Source organism: Acanthaster planci, linkage group LG05 (genome assembly GCF_054643075.1).
Source record: "Acanthaster planci isolate LZ-2023a linkage group LG05, COTS_SCS, whole genome shotgun sequence".
In the NCBI taxonomy this organism is placed as follows: Eukaryota; Metazoa; Echinodermata; class Asteroidea; order Valvatida; family Acanthasteridae; genus Acanthaster; species Acanthaster planci.
In genome coordinates, this window is record NC_141781.1 from 21404450 (window position 1) to 21425308 (window position 20859).

The window sequence follows — 20859 nt, forward strand, 5'->3', positions numbered from 1 at the left end:
CAAAATCGAGGGTTCTTTGGTCGGAACTGAACCTCGCTGTTTCACGAACGACTGGAAAATGTGTGCGTCACTACCAACAAAATGAGCACTCCCGACTAACAAGGCTGTTTTCAACCCTATTGATATTTTCTATCTATCCTGCAAGGATAACAGTACAATTGAAGGCATGCACTTAATGGGGGTCAAGTCAAAGCCAAAAAAATTTATATAACTGACCCGCAAACTTTGAACATTCCACTCACGCATCAAAATTAAAAGACATTTTTACGCCTTTTTTTGCACCTCAATTAATACTTATTTTAAGCGAAGTTGCACATGATTGTTTAATCTAACATGGATTTTATTCATATCACTAGTACAAGTCATTTCGGTTGAAGTATCGTTGCTGCAATGCAATGCATAAAATTTAATGTACAAGTTGAAAACTAAAACTTGAAGATTGGACATATATTGCCGTGTTATTGTAGTTTTTGTGCTGAAATGCTTAATATGTTCTGTCCCGCACAACAATCTAATTTTGTATTAGAAGATAAAAGTACAACGACGTACCAATACAATCTAAGCTTTGTGAAAAGGCTCTTTGTGGTGTTATCGATATATCATCGAAATGTTTTCATACAGTCATGGCTTAATATGAATTATTATATTTGTTATTCAAACTTCAAAAGTGTTACAGCTGTCTACATTACGATAAAGTCAAACATACATACACAATATACTGGTTTGTTTTTAACCATACAAAATTTCAACAATGTGACAAAAATGGAATGACGCTAAAACTGCACTATACATTACCCAAAGTAAATGTCACCTTAAAATCCATCTGGTACTTTTTATACAGGATGACATATTTCCAAAAGATGAGGCAATTTTTGTTTTATAGTTGTGTCCCCAATATTGCTCCTTATTAAAAAGTATAAGTTGGCCCCAACAGAGAGGAAATTTCACTCTTTTGCAGTGGTTTTCACTCTCTTTTTATAGTGTTTTGTGTGTGTGTGTTCACAAGCCAATGCGACATAGACCTTTCTCTCATAAATTCATCATTATGCACGCATGCGCACAAAAGGCCATGGCGGCAAGAAGTATATGTCTGGATCACTGAAAATTTATAGAGTGCGATTTTATTCATTTTCTCTCAGGTTTGTCTAGTTTTATTCAGTTTTTTTCTTCAGAAAATCCCATTAAATCGTTTATGCTATAAAACGCATGAAAGGAGGCCGACTTAGTTACGGCACACAGGAAAAATCACGATTGTAAAGTCTTTTTACGGAGCACTAAAGATCCCTTTTAGATTAGAAACTACTAGCGAACTGTCATGTTCTAGCACGTCCTGTAACCACCCCCAATAGTGAACAACCCTATCCCCGTACACCCCCCAACAAACAGTATCCGTGGTGATCAGGCTGGCGCATATCCCATCCCGCCTTTGCTTTTATTCATGACCATGGGCAACGCAGTGTCAAGCCAAGTAACCTAAGTCTCTTCTGACAAGAAAAATGAGAAACAAAACCTAAAAATGAATCCACCACAAACTTTTATTCCTAATCACTCAATTGACAAAAGAAACCAAAAAAATGACATTTTGAAACCTCAAAAATAAGAAAAGGGCCGTATTTGCAACCCTGTGGCGTTTCACGATTGAGTCAATGATTTTTACTGACATCAAACTAGAGGGCGAACTGTTAGGCGACAAGAAGACTTCCTTTTTTTGGCGGGGGGGGGACTCATGTCACAAACTCCAGAATATATGCCTAGGAAAATTTGCCCCAAAATGTCGTTTATTTGTTTTACACATAAACTAAGATTATGCAGGATTAATTTCTAACATTTCGGGGTCTTTTGCAAACCTTTGAACACGGACAAACGATACAAGTGACCAGTGGTTGCTCATTAGCGCGCGAGTCCGAGAAACGTTCACTGATAGACATAGGACTGCGTAGATTAAGGAGGCCTGACGACATAATGCTACAACGTCCCACAAAAGTCGTTAGTTTGATCCAAACACCGGTTATTAATTGATTTACATACAGCATACAGATTAAGAATAATTTGATCTAATTGAATGCAGTGGAAATTATCAATTAATTCGTATTTTGTTTTAACGTATTAAAGGGAGTTATCACACCGATAGTGTGCAGTGAATAAACTATAGCCTAATTTCGCAGTGTACGGTCGCCATCAGCAGCTAAATATTCTACGACCATTGACATGGGTAACTGCGCTATGTGTTCATTAGGCAAAAAGGAGAAAACCACTGAAAGATGACTCGTGGTCAGAATCACTGTACGCCCGACCGGTCATGGTTAAATACACCGTGTCTCCTCGCTGCAGAACTACCACTGCACCCCCAGACACCTGATCATATTTGCTTGAATCATTGCTGTAGCCAGAGACAATAACGGAGTTGTTTTTTCTCAGATAGACGGACAAACTGCTGCTGGAAGGATGCTTCAGCACAGAATACATGAACACATAGGTACCTGGCACCTTACATGTGAATGTAGCAGTGTCTAGATCGAATCTGGTACCGGCCGGCAGAAGCGTCTCGGTATGCTGAAAGGCCAAATGGGTGAGGCTGCTCGTAGAGGTATCCGAGTTGGTCGTCCTCGTCACAGTGAATGCCACTCCTGGAGTCTCCCCGGGCTCACCCGGTTCACCCTTTTGACCTTTGACACCAGCTTCCCCGGTCGGTCCGACTGTACCTGGTCTACCTCTTGGACCTATTTCGCCGGGAAGGCCCATTCCGTTTTTCCCTTTAGGTCCAGGGTTTCCGGGACCTCCCCGCTGACCCATGGCGCCAATCGGACCAGGCTCACCCCTTCGACCTTTGACACCAGCTTCCCCGGTTGGGCCAACTGCACCAGGCGGCCCTTGCGGCCCTACCTTACCGGGCAGGCCTACCCCGTCCTCCCCTTTAGGTCCAGGGTTCCCGGGGGGCCCCCGCTCACCCATAGCGCCAATCGAACCCATCTCACCCTTTAGACCTGGCTCACCTGCGTCGCCCTTCGACCCCGCGGGACCATATGGACCTGGGCTGCCCGGCAGGCCTGGTGTGCCGGGTATTCCCGCAGGGGGTCCATGGCAGCACATTGGACACGCCTGAGGTCCAGGACCACCATCCTCCGTGGGAACCGGCCCAGTAATGGCAGCTCGGAGCTTGATAGTGCTACCCAGAAGGATGGCGATCGAAAAGACGTTGGCAAAACAGATCTGCATCTGTAAAAAAATTTTTTTAAATCAAGAGGAGTGGAAAAGGGGGGAGTAACACACAAGGGCGAATGAAACTCGAGTTGAGTTAGAAATTTGTTAACAGTAGCATAGTAAGCTTGTACATTTTGGAATCTGTAGATCAGTTTGGGTATGGTATCAAATGAGATGTAGGAACTGTGATCCTCCATTGTGACCGTGTGACGGTATTGTACGGATAGTACTCATTAGAAGAAAAATGAGAAAAAAGCTAACGAAAAGAAAAAATATTGTCGTAAAGTGAAGGGAAAATGGAATAAGTTAAATTATGAAATTTCGTGTTTACTCTGTTGGAACTGTTTTTGTTTTACTATTAAGAAAACAGATGTCGATTTGATGAAAATTGCAATCTGAAGAAGCAAAAGGATTTCCAGGAATTCACATTTCTATAAGCCAAAATGATGTACCATAAATAAATGATATGAAAGCTTGAATATCTTTAATTGACCAAAATACAATATTACCATCCACGTGGAAAGAAGAAAGTGACAACTTTTTTGATAGTTTTTAAAAAGCAGAAATCATGGTTTACAGTGGCGCACTCTGGTCCCCATGGTTTTTATAAAATTTGTGAGAGCAGAAATGAACACATGGGGTAAAAAGTGTGTTATATCAAGGTTGTTTTCCATCAGCGAGTGCCTTTGGGGCTTTGTATATTTCTATTTTGAAACTTAGATTATCTGTCAAGACAAAATATACAGAACAAAGTCTATAATTTGGCGAAAAACTCAAATCATAGATCAATCAAGACATTTGCTAATTCACATGAAGTGAAAACTTTGAAAAAACACGGAGATCGACTAACTTCATTCTTTTAAGTTACTTTAAAAAGTTGTTTATTGAAAACTTGTGGAGGTATAATTAACCTTCACCACTGACAAGCTGATCCAGCGTACATTTTTGTGCACAACATTGGACATGTCTAGTCTTTCTGTGGCAGAGGACGCCACACTGTCGTCCAATATTCTCGGATTTTAATATTGAGTGATATTTCTTATATCTTCAATAATATTTCCTTCCGTCAAGTAGATTAAGTATGAATAAAAATTATCGTAAACACAAAAAACATGCTCAGACCATTCACTTTGAGGGCAATGACTGTTTACCAACCGTCAAGCAAAATCGCATTTGAGGACGAGGTAGCGTTATTTTGTGGTAAGCAAGAATATGGGAAATTAGAAAGGCACTCACCATAATTTGTCACTCGTGATATCGAGGACTAAAAAGGAAATCTGGATGTCAGGATTTTAGTACAGTCTGTAACATCAAAGGAAACAATACAAACGTTGACAAACAAACAGGTTTGGAAGAAAGATCTCTTCCCACATGTACAGTAGGACCGAGCAATTCAGGCGCGAAAACACACAAATATTGTCAGAAGATAAAACTTGAGAGGTAGAACAAACAGGAACATGAGAAATGGGAAAAGTAAAACTTAGGAAAACCAACATTTTGGGGTGAATTATTCAGTAGCTGCAATGAAAGTTTTGCGTAAGTATACATAAATGTACCGCGCAAGAAGGATGCGTAGGTCAGGCATAACTGATGATCAGAGATAATTTGAATTCGTGTCTTCAAAATAGGCTTTGCCCAGGGGAAGTGGCCTGCGGTGTTGTTTACTGTTAATGGGCTAATTCAGAGACATGTTTGTTGAAACAATGCGTGTTTATATTGTCTCTCGAGAAGAAGCAAAACATTACTGACGAAACTTTCCAAATATAGCCCTATTGTCCTTCAATATATCTAACAATTCTCTCCACAGGAGCTTCTGCGTACGTGGTCATTACACATTTCTTGTCAACTGTGACAATTCTGTCACGCAGGTATTTATGTCTCAAGGATCGGTGGTGTAAACTTATTTTCATAAGTCCTTGCAATTTCAAACTCAAAGTTTTGCGAGCCACAAAGTGCAGGTAAAGGACGGTTTTGAAAGTGTCATGAAATCATTTTCGTCTTTTGGTATGCTCAATTCTTGTTTTCACGTGTTGGAGAGATCTCTCTGAAGATTGGTTTTTCCTGCGAATTGATGTAAATATCAAGTGCAAGGAAAACATGCTGAGGTTTTCATGCTGTTTTATACGAACTTAAAATCAGTTTCTAAGGTTAAAAAGGGGAAAACATTTTTTTCGGTTTACTTCTGCAATTATTATATGATAAGCTATGACTAATTCCAAAGTAACATGCCATGTTACCGGGACTCGTTTAAAGTAATCTAGAAACTGTATAACACACGTTTCTCTGCACAGAAGACAGAAATCATGTGTGCAGATGCGCACGGCATTTTGAATAATCAAAGCGTACGCTCTCTGAAATGTCGGCTCACAGAACTCACTCACAGTTACGCCAACATCTGCTGCCCCCAAAAAGCATAGCTCAGCAAAGATGCGTTTGCCACTTCTTTTACTTTGTTTCCAGCAAAATTCAACAGAATCTAACCAGCATGCCGCTTCCAACTCATATCCGAGTTTCGCCGAGAAAGTGTGTTTCACACCTCAGCAAGTGGTACACATAATTATGTATACCAGTTGATTTTAACAGTCTTTGTTCACGGCTCTTAGATTGTGTGCGTTTAAGTTCAGTTTTGTTTTGAAAACACTTATAAAACACTTACCTAATCTCTTGCCCGCAATTTGCTCTTTCAGACGGTGATTTACAGTTGAAGGTGAGCGGTGGTTGTTCTGAGCAGCGGAGCTGCCGCTCGTGCCTTTAAACTGTCCAGCCATTTCCTGAGCAGTGACTGGCGAGCTTGCCCTGGATTGTGATTGGCGCCTGCGCGTTGTCACTCACAGACACCACCGACTCTCGTGATGTCCAACGTAATGTTGATGTGATGTTTGCACACATTTTGGTTACACAGCACAAGTGAAACCTCTGTCACCGGCAGTGTGGAGAGCCCGCGATTTACACTTGTTGGTATTGCTGGGATGAAAATGGCACATTCATAAAACATGTAGTTTTTTGATTGACACACGCAAACCTGTCAGTCACAGGCACTTGCTTGTAGTCACTGTCTTGTTGGATGACTTACTCTGATTGGTTGGTATAGAAAGGGACGTAAACAGCGGCTATTGGTGGCCATTTTTCGTATTGGATTGCACGGTCTTGATCTCAGATATTGGTTACTGCATCACAGCCAAATAACACAACAGGGATGGTGGCTAGTCGTAGATATTGAATATATTCCAACAGAATTTCTCTCCAACCATATCCCTGTCAAAAAAATTAAAGAACGATTGAAGTTAATAGTGCAATGGTACAACGAGGTTGAGCAGTGGTGATGTCACTGCGCGACGCAAGGCTTAAGCGTGATATGCAAAACGAGTGCCTTCCAAACAACTGCTATATCTCTAGTTTGATAGTTAAAATTAACCGAACGACTGAGATCATGGTGTGTGGAATTAATTAGTAATACACTGCATTAACCCTAACACTCCTCGATCCTCCAACAGGTGAAGGATTGAGGAGGGTTAGGGTTAACTACAGCCCAATGACCCCAAAGTATGACACACTTACGGCGCCCCCAACTCTATACCTTGTTAGCATTCCATACTGTACACATCCCAACGTACCGACTGGTTGAACGCGATGAACTGATCGAGGAAGTGAATTTATGTGTATAAACAGATGGTATTTCCTTCCTCCTGGCTCATGAGGCAAATGACCGTGGTGGTTCACACAAACCTATAGGTCTATGCAGCTGTAACAGGAACCTCGACAATAACATTGTACATGTATAGGCTTTGGAGAATGCACATGTAGGCCTACATGTACATAGCAGCGGCGTGTGGGGGGGGGAGTTTGTTAAAGTGCGACTGTATTCCGTATTTCTGCGACACGTCCTGTGCACTTTCAAATAGTTCACGCCCCGTCCTTTTACCGGACAAAGGCTTTAATTGTCCTATACCTTGGGAAATGACGCTCTGTAAAATCACATGATACCTAATGAACCGAGTACATGTAAAGGTTTTTGATTAACCAGTTTGCCGCAATTCCTTCAAAAAATATAAATATGATAATATTGTTTTGAACAGCATCTGGCAGTAAAATGGCTTTATTTCATAAATCGAAGGTAATGCGCAATCTGATGGATTTATTTTCAAAAATGGTTGTCCTACTCCACGCATGCCAACTGGTCAAACTTGTCCTCTACAGAATCAAATATCGCCTAGCCACATGCACCAGATCAGTAAAGCCTGGAATTTTTTCAATAGATTCAATGTCAAAGTTCAGTCACCAGCGTTTCAATAGTGAAACTCCTGAGTGAGCTCTAAACTCATATATCAGCATGAGTATTTTGAGTGTTAACCAGATAAAAATAATTCTGTAGTACCCTAAGCACCTTTGATATTTGGAACATTTATATCTTGAAATAAAGCCCATACACAAGCAAAAACCCTCCATTTTTTCAATCCCAAACAGTTGCCTTTGTAGTTTTTACAATTTCAAATGAAAATTTTATTTATCTTTTTAAAATTATTTGTCAAAATTGTTATAAAGGTTAACAAATAACACATCCCAAAACAATCATTAAAGCCCATCTAAAGCGAATGATATCCAACTTTTTTGTATGTGATCAAAGAAAACTCATTTCAAAACTCAACCCGAGATGCAAGAATTTCCAAAATTCCAATGAAATGCTTCTTAGCTTTTAGACTTTTGCTAGTTCATGTTTTCAAATCCTCTTCACACAATTAGGGATTGGAATTCTCAATCAATATTTGCCAATTAAATTCTGAATTGCTATCTGAACTGCAGTTTTCAATCTCCCTCTAACTCCACAATCTTTTCATACTTGTATGCCTTCATGCTGTTTAGTATTTTTGTTCATTTGTTGCGGATACTGGTGCAAATTTAGAGGGCACTTTTCAGGACATCAATTGCATAATTTGTGAAGAATTTTTTTTCCAACTTGTTCCTGAAATAGAGTGTGTGTAAATCCTTGCACAAATGCAAAGATAAGTTTTTTCTCAAACGAAATGAATGAGTGATTTTTATATAGACAGTAATCTATCCAGTCCCATAAAGTCATTAGGGTTGAATGACAGCAGTTCACTTTCTGTATTCCTGTACAAGGGATCACATCAATTGTATTAGCAAACCAACACAACTTGAGTTTTTTCACAAAATCTAAAATTCGAAGAAAATATTGGACTTTACAACATTCAGACTTATTGTTAATTTAAACGCTACGATTTTAAGGCTTGGCTCTAAGGTCACTTATCAGTATAATGCCCCTGAATGGCTGGGCAATTGACTCTTGACATTATACCAGGCAAGATATGGGACGGAGGGGTACCCCCTTCACGTGCAAATTACAACTAGGTCAGCCCAGTAGGGTCAAGGGACCTGTCAAGCATTTGAAGCAAGATATGAGACGGAGATCACCCCCCCCCGCCTTTGTGTTGGTCATTGTTTGATCGGAATCTCAGGAATTCTTTACAGACTTCTAGGGGGATGTGTTAGGTAACCATAGTCTAGAGTGTGTACAAGGATTGGACAGGTAATACCTGTCCAATCCTTGTACACACTCTAGACTATGGTTACCTAACACATCCCCCTAGAAGTCTGTAAAGAATTCCTGAGATTCCGATCAAACAATGACCAACACAAAGGCGGGGGGGGGTGATCTCCGTCTCATATCTTGCTTCAAATGCTTGACAGGTCCCTTGACCCTACTGGGCTGACCTAGTTGTAATTTGCACGTGATCAGTGCATGACTTGTATATGGAGGTATGCATGCAAATAGAAAAGGTCACACTGTGGTTTGCTGTTTTGAAATCACACTATGGCCACTTCAGGGGAAGAGTACAAGAATAACCCATAGTGTTTCCATAGCAACCAAAGCCCATATGTCATTTCTCTGTCTTCTCTTCAAGAACTGTACTGGGTGGACTACATTCTAGAAAGACATTTCTTTTTGTGGAGGGGCCTTCCAATTTTTTGACAAATTAAGGCCAAAGGACAGCTTACTGAAATGTGGTGTCTCCTGATAATTGGGGTTTCTCTTATACACTTTTTTGAACGAGAAAGTATGTGCATAATTAAAGCCCTAGAAAATTAGAAAGTAGCTTTACTATTGTTAAGTACTGCTCTGCTGCCTGACTGGTCCAAAGACTTCCAGCAACATGGACGCCTAGCTAACGTTGACTGTGTAGCATGACTGACAGTGACTGGATGACTGTTGGTTGGCTGGTGGGCTGACTGACTGGTCCAAAGACTTCCAGCAACATGGACGCCTAGCTAACATTGACACTCTAGCATGACTGACAGTGACTGCATGGATGACTGGTTGGGTGGCTGGTGGGCTGACTGGCTGGTCCAAAGGCTTCCAGCAACACTGACGCCTGGCAAATGTTGGCTGTCTAGCATAACTGACTGGTTGATCGGTTGGTTGGCTGGTTAGCTGACTGGTTTAGCTTACAGCCCACTGGATGATTCATACACTGAAACCTGGATCTGCAAGAGGTCACATAAAATATACAGACTATTGTAAGACTTGTGCCTCTTTAGGGGCTGAGCTTAATGGCCACGATGAAAGGAGGAAGTGGAAACGGAGAAAAACAGTCATTTTTTTAGATGACATTTGATGAAAAGGTTTCCATCTGGACTCAAAAGAAAGAAGGATCGTTCGGTCCAACAATTTTTCTCCAAATTGAAAATGAAAAAAATTTGGTATGGGGTTAGCTCTCTGTAAAATGATTTCTGCAATGATACGAAGTACATACATGTTGGTGGAAGTTCAAATACAAGTGTACATCAATGACAACACGCTAAAAATAATCCTTTTCCATCCAACACTGCTTTGGTTTGGTAACATACTTGCAGTACATGCATGTGGACCACTTGCTCTTTCATTGAGCCAACCATGAGTATTGAGCCAACCATGAGTATTGAGCCAACCATGAGTATTGAGGAGGGGCTTGGGCAGAGATGGTATGTCCCCCTTTCTGAATAAAAGGAAGTCAAAAGGAATAAGGGTAAGAAACACAAGAAAGCAGAAAGGGAATGAAAATATGAAAATACCTTTTGCTTAGAAAGACCTCAGAAGTGACCCTTCCACCCCCCATGATTGGACGGTCATCTCTCAGTTAATGTCCTCTTTCAATCTTTTCCTGGCATCAAAGAAATACTGGTGGATGATGAACCCTGCCATTACACTCCTTGGGTCATCCTGTCTTGCTGTCCAGTGAGTTGCAAGCGATTCCCCCTTGACAGCCTGGGGGTGGGACATTAAGACAGAGAGAAGACACTCTTGTATCACCATGGTAACATGTTTTTGTTCACTAGGACCTCACTGGCACCTTACTAATTCCTCCTTGTGATGCGATTTCTAGAGAGTAAATGTTGAAAAAGACATGAAACCTTGAGGATTCCAAATTAAATTAATAAGTTGGAAGACTAGATTTCATATACTCATGAAGAGTCTGTTTTCATTTTGTGTCAACTATAGCAATTATATATAGCAGTTTGAGAGAGCTGTAAACATCAGAAAAATACATCCGATGCTCATACACATGTCGGCAATTTGTAAACGACTTTGTTCATATACTCAAGGGGGCTACTCCTCCCACTTTTTCCACTTGGTGGTAAATGTCCCCACACTTTTGGCAGGTACTGCGCATGATGGTCTCACAACTGCTCCCACCCCCCACTTTGACAATCGTTGCGCTGCTGTTGACTTGATGACTCCATGTGATCAAGGGTGTTAGAGCTAAGAGAACACATACAGGGCATCCTAGATACAACAGAGTAATTAAACTCCTAAGCTTATTTATGGTACATCTTCAAGTTCAAGTTTCAATGCTGGGTGTAGTTGGCTGTCAGGTGCGTTCGCTTGAACTTTGCACAATTAGTTGAGTTTACAACAGGCTTTGTTGATTAATTCCATCATCTGCCAATAATTGTGCTTTTTCTTTCAAATTCACAGTTGTAAAGACTGTTTCAAACAGGGCAGTAAAGTTGGAGATTGCAAGCTGAATATTTGCGCAGAGCAATAGCACAGATTGCACCCAACATTTATACATTTCGTTTTTAGGGTAGTCTATGACAATCCCAAGCTTTGAAAGACGTTTCCAGATACGAACACCACTTGTTACCCTCAATATAGTTCTGAATACCCTGTGCATAGGCCAAAACCCTTGGACATGTTTGAGCCTAGTCTGAAAATGTGAGAGCGTTTTCTGAATAAACGACATCGTACGGGCATTTTCCCTCCCAAATAGAACTATTCTTGACATGTACTTACTTTGGCGTCCGTATATGGAACTCTTTCCCCAAGTCCTAAGGCTAGTTTTCCGCTTCCGGTTTCCGTGTTGGGGAGAGAAGCGGACGATACCACCGCAGTGTTATGGTCGGGATGGTACGCAATAGGCCTGATGTCACACTTACCGCTCAGCTGGCGGTGCTCTTGACGTGGCCGTGGAAGTCGAAAACTGACTTTTTCACAGACTCTCTGTTTGTGATTTACCAAGGATTTCAAACCCGGCAAAGGAATCACCTGCAACTGTTTTGGCATGTTTGGTATCTACTTGAGTAGCAAGGTCGATCATTTCACCACACAGTACGAGTTTCACACGTGCTTCTAATTCTCCGCCGGCGTCTGATCCTAAAATTGCATACTGCCCTCATGCGCCTATTAAAAGAATGGTTATAGGGAGTGAACGAGTGGGTCAGAAAAAAATCAGGCGGAAACCATGAACGGGAAACACTTGATTTGTGCATAATGCGTAGAGTTGCACTCCATCTATATAAACTCATTTTATTACAAGCACCCTGCCACTTCGCTAATTTCATTTCCCGCACAATCTTATATAATTCAACGCATAGCGCGTTCCTAACGCAACGCAACGCTGATTTTTGATAGCCGAGTTGGAATTTGGTTTACAAGAGAAACGTTTTCACAAAAATTCCGTCCTCTTCACCTTGTACAATTGTACCCTCTTTTAGCAAAAATACTGTTGAATGATTAGCGAAATGAAGACTCTGCTCGTTTGGTTATTTCGAACAGTTTGATGAATAAAATCGGTATTCCTATGGGCTATACGCTGGACCAAGAGAGGGCGCTATTTTCTCAGGAAAATCGAGGCTACTTTGGTAGGAACAGACTGAAACCCGCTGTTTCACGAACAACTAGGAAATGCACGCGTCACTACCAAAAAATGAAAACTCCGAGTTATTTTTCGTGTACACCACAGTCGCATCATGAAATTCTGCAATAGCGGATGTCGAGGGTTTTGACGGGAGATACCTTTTCCGTGGTTTTTCCTTTTCTGTCAACTGGTTCTTTAAAATCTTTACACAAAGGACGTTTCGCCAAAATACAAGGTCCTTGCTTTTATTTTCTGCTCACCTTCGTTTGGACTACCCTCGGTGAATGACGTGCGCCTCCCCCTTCGTAAATATTTGAAACGCCCTTCTGCAGGTTGCATACCAATAAATAAACTATTCACACGAGAATAATATCCTGACTTCAAGCAGGCAGAAGACAACGTGACTCTCAGAGTGTTCCAAGCACCCTGCAAAGAGTGAGTGGCCTCTTTTGGCGAGTCCATTGGAGCTAATTAACGTGTAATTTTTTTCGATCGTCCAAATGCAACGACTATTTATCATATCCTTCCCCTGTACATGCCGAAAAACCTGGTTTAGTCAGCCAGGGCCTCCCCTAGCTAGAAAACAAAATCCAGCCGGCCTCCAGCCAACTCCCATAGGATTGTGTGCTAAGTGGTCCCTTGTGTACAATCTAATGGATTATTTACAAAACAGTGCCTGGGGCAGACAGTGGAATGTTTCTTATCAGTGACAGCTGTCTGGAACTTGTTAGAGGCCTCTTTCGGCTGTCTTTGAAGTGTTATTTTGGTTGGGGGTGTTGTGGTGGTGGTGTAGCTTGGCTGGCGCGTAGCAAGGCCCCCCCCCCAAATCGGGATAGCCTGGGAAAACGACCCCTCCACGGAACTGTGATATACTTTTGGTGGTTTTTAAGAGCTGTAGAGGCTAGGGGACAACCAATGAAGCATTCATATACCTTTAGGACGGACTCAGGGTTCTGCAACCCTGAGAAATGATACAGACTCACCTGGTGAGTCTGCTTCCGAGACCGTGTAAAAAAAAATCCTACCGCGTCGACGATCGTGCATAATATACCATCATTTTCACTTTCTGTCTTAATTTTGGAGGTAGGCCAACCCTACTGATACTTTCTAATGAAATGACCCTGCAAGGATAACATTAAGGCCTATATTAAATGGCCTGCAACCTTCGAAAATTCCACTCTGGTATAAAAATTTTTACACCTTTGTTTGCAGTTCAAATAAGAGTTTATTTTAAGCTAATTAATTGTCCATGTACATGATGCTTCATTCTAAAGTAGACTGAATTCATTTTACAACAAGTCATTTTGGTTGAAGAATCGTTGTAGTCATTCAGTGCAGAAACGCGCACGGTGAAAAAGAAACTTGACTATTGGACGTAATCTCGTGTTAATATACTTTTTCGCTGAAATGCTTAATTTAATAGGTTCTGTCACGCACAATATGTCTAATTTTTAATAATTATAATGCACACGCATACTACTCGTGTTAACAGGAGTAACTGCGCAAACGTACCCTAAGGGAGAAAATCCACTACAAAGAGTGGAAACCTCTCTAAAAAGGGTGGAAATAACTCGAAAAGGAGCCATACAGTGGAGACCCTTTATCAAGTTGACCTTTAGGCGTATAGTGGTTGCTTGAAGTAGAAACTGGCTCCAAAAGTGTGGAAGTTGTACTCCTTTGGAATAGTTTTACTCTTTTGGGGTAGGGTTTTACTCTTTTCAGAGTACTTTTCACCTTTTTTGAGTAATTCATAACGGGCTCACTCTTTTTGAAAGTGATTTTTCCACTCTTTTTCATTTGGAGAGTATATTTCAAATGAATCTAATTACAATTTCGGAGGTGATTTTTAATAGTCAAGTTAAACGCATACTCAAGCAAACTATGAAAGCAAAGAGTATAAAACCCTATACAGTATTGTAAAAAATGAAAACTATTAGCAGTTTATGGTCCAAGGATCTAGCAGACCAGTCCTCTGAGTGGTAACAGTCTGGGCAAACCCCGTCAATCCCCAACAAGCCGCAATCCAGACTCAACCTGTGCTCCAGCAGACCCTCGCCCCGAACACAGCCACAATCAACTCCTACATTACTACGACCTGGCGGAGAATTACATTATAATTTTGTGAAGAGTGCTTAATGCTCAGTGGTTCTTAACGAAAACAGTTCTTTGTTTCTGTTTCACATTAGTGTATTGTTCTGCTTTAAGTGGGAGTTGGTGTTACAAATACTATGTGAAGTTACATGAGCACAAATGACGGCGACTGATTATCAACGTGTAGTAGTAGCCAGCATGGCTGTATTCAGGGAAATAACGACTGACCAATCCTCCCTCTCCGTTCCTTATCTCTCCTCTTCCTTGTGTTCAAATCAAACCACCCTAAAGTCATGATGTATGTCTCTAGATCTTGAGTGTGTTGCCCTTAATTAAAAACACAAAAGCTAAACAAATATTTTTGATTATTTGAAAAAAAAACCTTCATTTCCTTCTATTTAATGCATGAGCAAAGCTTCGAACGAATTCTATCACACTGATATATTTGTTGATGAAAAAGCTGCTTATAGTACAAACATTCTGAAACGATATGAATTGTAACCTCACTTCCGGGTAGCTTGAAGCTTTGCATGTGCCCGCTGCGTACCATGCCTAAAATGCTGATTTTAACAATGGCAAGTTTGTAGTTTAGATTTCCCTTTCCCCAATTCGGACGAAAATAAAACTAAACATGTCTGCTCTGACATGAAATCCAAATAACATAGCAAATCTCAATAACACTCTCGAAGGCATTTGGTCTGAGCCACACCCCGTTGGCAGTTCCTGGCTCTGTCTTCGATGATCCACTCACTTTACCTGTCAAAGTTGCCAGACAAGTTTGGTGGCCCAGTAGTCGAACATTGACGGCAACAGGACAAGTTAGAAACACGTCAGCAGTTAATTGCCCGCAGCAATGACAACTTCTGGATTTTTGTCTGTCAGCTGGCGGGTTCGGTCCGATGATTGCGTCTAGCTATTTACAAATTTCTATGTGGATTTGATCCTAAAAGGTAACAAGATCTACAGTTGTGTACAGTGGCAAGTTACTGTACTCTCCTCATTGCTAGTAAAGCAAAGCATGCGTTAATTGTCCCAAATATTGTTATTTTGCTGTGCTGTCTGTTAAGTTAACTTTCTTCATGTTTTATTTTCTTCAGGCGTTCAATTTGTGGAAGGTGTTTGTGATCAACGATGAGCACACCGACAGATACTACATTCTGTTTATTGTCATCGGCTGGTGTGAGTAGCTTCATCCTTCATCCTGTCTGGATAACCTCTGTTGAGGGCTGCATTCATGTTGATGCCATGGATGTCACATAAAAATTCTAGACTCGCAGTGCTCTTACGCAGCTTTCATTGGTTATTGAAGCCAACGGTGGCCATATTACCATGCCAAATACAGAGCTAATACAATGGCTTGCTCACCATTTTTGAACAAATCGTTCAAGGCAACAAAAGTTACAATGGCACGCAAGCCAACAACTACGTATTTGGCGCGGCAAGATGACCTCCTTTGGCTTCAGTTGATACAAGAACATTGTGAGTCCAGATTTGTTGATATGATTTCGATGGTTCATGCTGTGTACTGTGTAAAAGAACTTTCCACAATTTTATCTCAACCATCTTGAATTTTAATTTGAACTTTGGATTGATATCTTTATGAGTTCAGGAGATTCAAAGTTTGGCTTTCTGCACTTAGAAATGCCTCCAGTGAGGGTCTGCCCTTGGAATATTTTATACATTTTCCATGTAGATGATGCTAACTGATGCTGTGTTGGTTTGCTCCCCAGGTTTGCCTGTTGTGGCTATTGTCATCTACGTGGTGATAGCATATGCCGCATTGAACTGGCCATTCCTTGGTGTCACGTATGGAGATGTGCACCTCAATGGAGACATGTGAGTGCATATCTTGCGGCCTCGTGTACACCTTTTTTATTGAACAAGTGTTGAAATGTTCATTGACAGGTTTTAGTAAGTGCACTGTGTCACGTAATCTCTTTAAGATAGCTATGGTCTGGGAAAGAGGTTGAACGTTGAAAACTTGCAGAGTGTTGTCGTTTCCCTCAAATAACCCAAATGACACAAGACTGTAAGAATAAACAAGGATTGGATGAAATTCAGTACTATGTTTGAAAAAGGAGATGAGTGGAACAGGATTTGAACCAGAGACCTCTAAAATGCAGCATCGTTACTCTACCAGCTTTCGGTGGCCCCTTTTGATCAAAGACTTGAATAAATGTGGAAATAGCCAACCTTGAGCGGGACAACTTCATTGGACACAAGTGCTGGGTGACCACGGTTCTCCCAACTTTCAGTCACCGAGATTCAAATCAGAACAGTTTTCGAAAAAATTTCATGGAATTTGATCAAAATCTTCACAACAGGTCCTCTGTTTTGTTTGGTTTGGTTCCTCAGTTGTTTTATGCCTAACGGCTACGCAGCCTTAGCCAGCGTCGTTGGTCCAGCTATCCTGTGTCTCTTTGGTGTGGCAACCTTCTTCATCCATGCTTACCAAGTCAAGCCGCAATGGAAGCGATACGATGACATCTACATGGGCAGTTACAACACCACCGGTTAGTCCGTCTACTAAGACTCTACAAATTGGTTTATCCCCACAATACTTGTCACAACATTAGTTTTGGCCACATTTATTGAATATCCACATCTCGTAGGTTTTGAATGGTTACGAGGCAGATCTATAAATAGCTATTTGTGATAAGCAGAAAGATGCATATTAGTCGCGAGGTCAAAATACAAACGGTTTATGAAATATCCGATGGGTCATTAAAGGTAAACCCCAAACGATGAGTGAACTATCAAATCTTTGATGTGCTCACATTCAGTTTGAACACCAAGCTAAGATTTCCAGGGAAGTCATTGTTTTCCACCGTTGCTGTTGTTCTGTCCTACAGAGGTTCAATTACTTCTGGTGTTCTGGGCGATCATCTGCTTGGTCTGTCTCTTCGGCGGCCTTCACATGGCCTACAGTCAGCTCTGGATGCTTATTATCTTTGTCATCTTCAACATTGTCCAGGTAACTTAAGAAATGAAAAATGACCACCTCCCACGTCATTCAGAACAAAGTAAAAACTTCAGCTTCCAACAACATATTTGAGCCTACTTTTAACTAGCATTTACAATACATTTGATTTGTGTATCACTTGTAATGCTAGAAGCTTTCTAATGCCCACAGGCAAGAGATATATTGCACCCACTATGAATTTGTGCTGTGTCGAAATCAAACAAAAAATCCACTTTTATAAGCATTTCTGATGGCATCCTCAAAGTGCAAATAAATTTGGCATTAGTTGTTCTAATTATTTTTTTCCTGGTAATTTGATTGATCCCTGCCAGGGTTTGTATGCCTTTGTGGTGTACACTGTCCTCCGCAACCAGATCTGCCGTCCCCGGAAGGGCAACTACTCCCTCAACCCGTCTGGCTATGACAACTCGGTCATGCTCCTTGACAACAGCCAGTATGCAGCCAACGGCCTGATGGCAGCAGGCTCGGAGAAGGGGTCCAGGATCCTGCTGACCAAAGCTGAGCAGCCCCCCGGGATGACCCTCATTGGAAGCCAGGACGTGAGTAACGGACAGAAGTCCTCAGTATGTGGTTTAATGCTTTCAGAATATTGACTAATGTCCTCAGAGTGTGGACTCAAGTGCTTAGAGAGCGAAACATTGAAAACAGTAGTTTTGTTGAATGATGTGTCACAGAGAAATAACATTGTGAAATATGAAATCATCTAGGTGTATGGTTATGGCGGCTCAATAGATTAGATGCATGTAGGCTTCAGATGTGTGGTCTGTGACCTGTTAGGTCACTGAGTGTTTGGGGGAATTTTGGCTAAAGAGAAACTGCTGTGGTGTCTTTGTAGTTGGAGTGGGATGCCCAGTCTATTGGTCGGCAGAGCCACCATAGTCATCAGAGCCAACACAGCCAGCATAGCAAGGCCAACCCATCCCAGCACAGTCGGCCGGGCTCGATAGCCAGCCGCGGTGGCGGAGGCCGGCCGGGCTCCGTCACCAACAACCTGTATGCCCCCGGCCCCTTCCAGGACCCGGCTCCGCTCCCCACCCACCACCCCCACCACGATGACGACACCGACTCCCAGGACTTTGACGACCTCATCTTCGCCCTCAAAACGGGCGGGGCTTACGTGCGGGAGGGAGGGGAATCGCGCAGCCGGCCCTCTTCGCGAGTGAGCAGTACTTTGCAGGATGACTCCCAACTTGAGGAAATGGATGCGACAGGAGACACTACGCAAGATCATTACGAGATGAGAAGAATACAAATCGCCGATACACATCTTTGATCCCTACCGAACAGGCCAAGTGTAACATGGTCATCGGACTTCCAAGTGAAGCATTTTGGATTTGATCAATATCCACCAAGGACCACAGACCCATATGCCTCCCCCCGCTGTGTCTTCATTGAGATGTAGATTCTTCAGATGCACTGTAAATGTGTGACTAAAAATGTCACCATCATTTCATGCTGCCAATTTAGACTTCTGTGCCTGGTCTTGAACTCTGTGCCATACAAGATGCAAAAATACACTAACCCTTGAAATCTTGAGGTGATTGGAAATCGTGGACTGACACCATTTTTGTACTTCGACAAAGACTTCTCTATTTTTGTATGTCATTGCCGTGAATGTGTTTTCTATAGCCACATTTTTTACTCTGTGTGGAACTTTTGTAGTGACTTAGTACTTAAATTGTAGCGTATTCAAATTGTGTACTTAAATTGTAGCGTAATCAAATTGTGTACCAGATTTCTGGAAGAAAATGGAGATAGCTTTTTCTGTCATCATTAAAATTCAATAACTCTGCATTCCTTTCAGAGGAAATTTATGAGTCATACTCAGTACTTTTGCCGATGGTGAGCAGGTTGAGAATTAATAGGCTTAGTACCTCTTTTCTGATGCTGTGTATGAACCTCTTATGTTCTTTTGTAAAATGAACACAGATCACTTGCCCAGATTTTTAATTTGAGATCTTTTTTTTTGCAGAGTTTAGCCTAGCTTTGAATTATCTGGTACAAAAAACTCAAATTTGACAACAAAACGTTTGATGTTAGTAATAAGAGGCTTCTTTGTGCTGGATAGTTAGGCTGGCACCTACTCTGCACTGGTTTGATATATTCTGAGGTCATGTGCACAGCCTTCAGGATACCAGACAACAATAGCCACAACCACTTGCTGCAATGGGGCACAGATCTGAGCCCCAAGGAATACCAAACAATTCTGATAGTTTCAATGTCTTCATGCATTCGTATAAAAGTACTTCTGTCAAAGCTCTGTAGACATGAAGCATATCGATTGGAAAAAAATTGCAAAATAATTTGTTTTTTAACCTGCACAATACTGTTGCATCCGTCCTGTATTGAAAAAAATTATAAGTTCATAATGTAATACCCGCTAGTTTTGTTCTCTGAGTAAAAGTGTACTGACATATCTTACTGCGAAAGAACACAGTGCATTGACCTTAATTAATTGTTATTTATCACAAAAATGTCAACTATAAAGAAATCCAATCAAGGGATTGCAATTACCAATATCTCCGTCCTATTATCAAATTATTCAGAAATAATTAATTAATCAAAATTATTCAGAAATAAACATATGAATAAAAAATATGAATAAAGGTTATATATTTGCCTGTAATCATGCAGCTCCTTTGAAGCCAAATTGGAAACTTTGAGGAAAAAAATTAATTTCTGAGGTACATAATTTAATTAATTGAATGTCTTATATTTATTTGACTTTAAAGCTAATTTGAATCCTAAAAGCATTTCTCAAACATGGGTAGTGAATGACTAGATTTTTAACCCAAGAAGCCTGATTGAGTTTGATTTTTAATAATTTTACGCTCATACTCAGGATTTGGGGCTGTGGACAAATCACACTACTGTAGCCAAGCAAAATTCATTTTAATAATCCTGTCGTTTTTTCCGTAATCATGTGGGATGTTTTTTTGTTCAGAAAAAAAAACCGATGGAGCGCCTAGCCTGAATTGTAATGCGTACGCCACTGTACTTTTCAACCAGAACAGAGCTGATTAAATTAATGTTTGTATTCAATACGAAGAGCGTTCAGTAGCAATGCATTTTGACGCCCCAATCCACCACAAAGACAAAAGTGATGCATTCAGCTATGGCTCATTCCCGTCTGTCGCATCACGGCCATAAATATTACCTTCGTGAATTGACCGTGACCCTTTGAGTGCCTCAGTGGTCGTACGCCCCCACCGAATGTGGATTCGTTCCATGTGTTTCATTATGAGTCGTATTACTTTCATGGGACACTTTTAACGTGTGAATTCGTTCCTGTAATGGATCTTGGGAAGATCGGCAGGGCGCTAATTTGTAAGGAAATGATTTAACTGGGGAGTCGGGATTACCAGGAAAGTTTCTTTTCACGGGGACGGGGCACATTTTATAACCATTATCTATTGACCTTGGAGACTGTTCACCACGTACATTGTCCTT

At 41.2% G+C, this 20859-nt stretch overlaps 2 protein-coding genes and 1 long non-coding RNA gene across 3 annotated transcripts; 1 reads left to right on the plus strand and 2 right to left on the minus strand.

Annotated features, from left to right (window-relative positions):
• Window positions 1-105: 105 nt before the first annotated feature.
• LOC110990809 (uncharacterized) lies at window positions 106-6962 on the minus strand. The gene is made up of 4 exons (XM_022255906.2): window positions 6779-6962; window positions 5858-6456; window positions 4438-4503; window positions 106-3216 (listed from the first exon to the last, which is right to left on the minus strand). Exons 3-4 carry the CDS (start codon window positions 4438-4440, stop codon window positions 2233-2235), a joined length of 987 nt encoding a protein of 328 aa, XP_022111598.2. The 5' UTR covers window positions 4441-4503; window positions 5858-6456; window positions 6779-6962; the 3' UTR covers window positions 106-2232.
• A 1794-nt stretch (window positions 6963-8756) lies between these two features.
• LOC110990807 (uncharacterized) lies at window positions 8757-11842 on the minus strand. Its single transcript, XR_002599995.2, has 3 exons — window positions 11492-11842; window positions 10270-10462; window positions 8757-9702 (listed from the first exon to the last, which is right to left on the minus strand). It is a non-coding gene; the product is annotated as an uncharacterized LOC110990807 (long non-coding RNA).
• A 626-nt stretch (window positions 11843-12468) lies between these two features.
• Window positions 12469-20451, plus strand: LOC147799223 (adhesion G protein-coupled receptor V1-like). The gene is made up of 7 exons (XM_087137379.1): window positions 12469-12770; window positions 15524-15605; window positions 16157-16262; window positions 16782-16939; window positions 17279-17400; window positions 17721-17948; window positions 18245-20451. The coding sequence occupies exons 4-7, from the start codon at window positions 16789-16791 to the stop codon at window positions 18680-18682; spliced, it is 939 nt and encodes a 312-aa protein (XP_086993505.1). The 5' UTR covers window positions 12469-12770; window positions 15524-15605; window positions 16157-16262; window positions 16782-16788; the 3' UTR covers window positions 18683-20451.
• The last annotated feature ends 408 nt before the right edge of the window (window positions 20452-20859 follow it).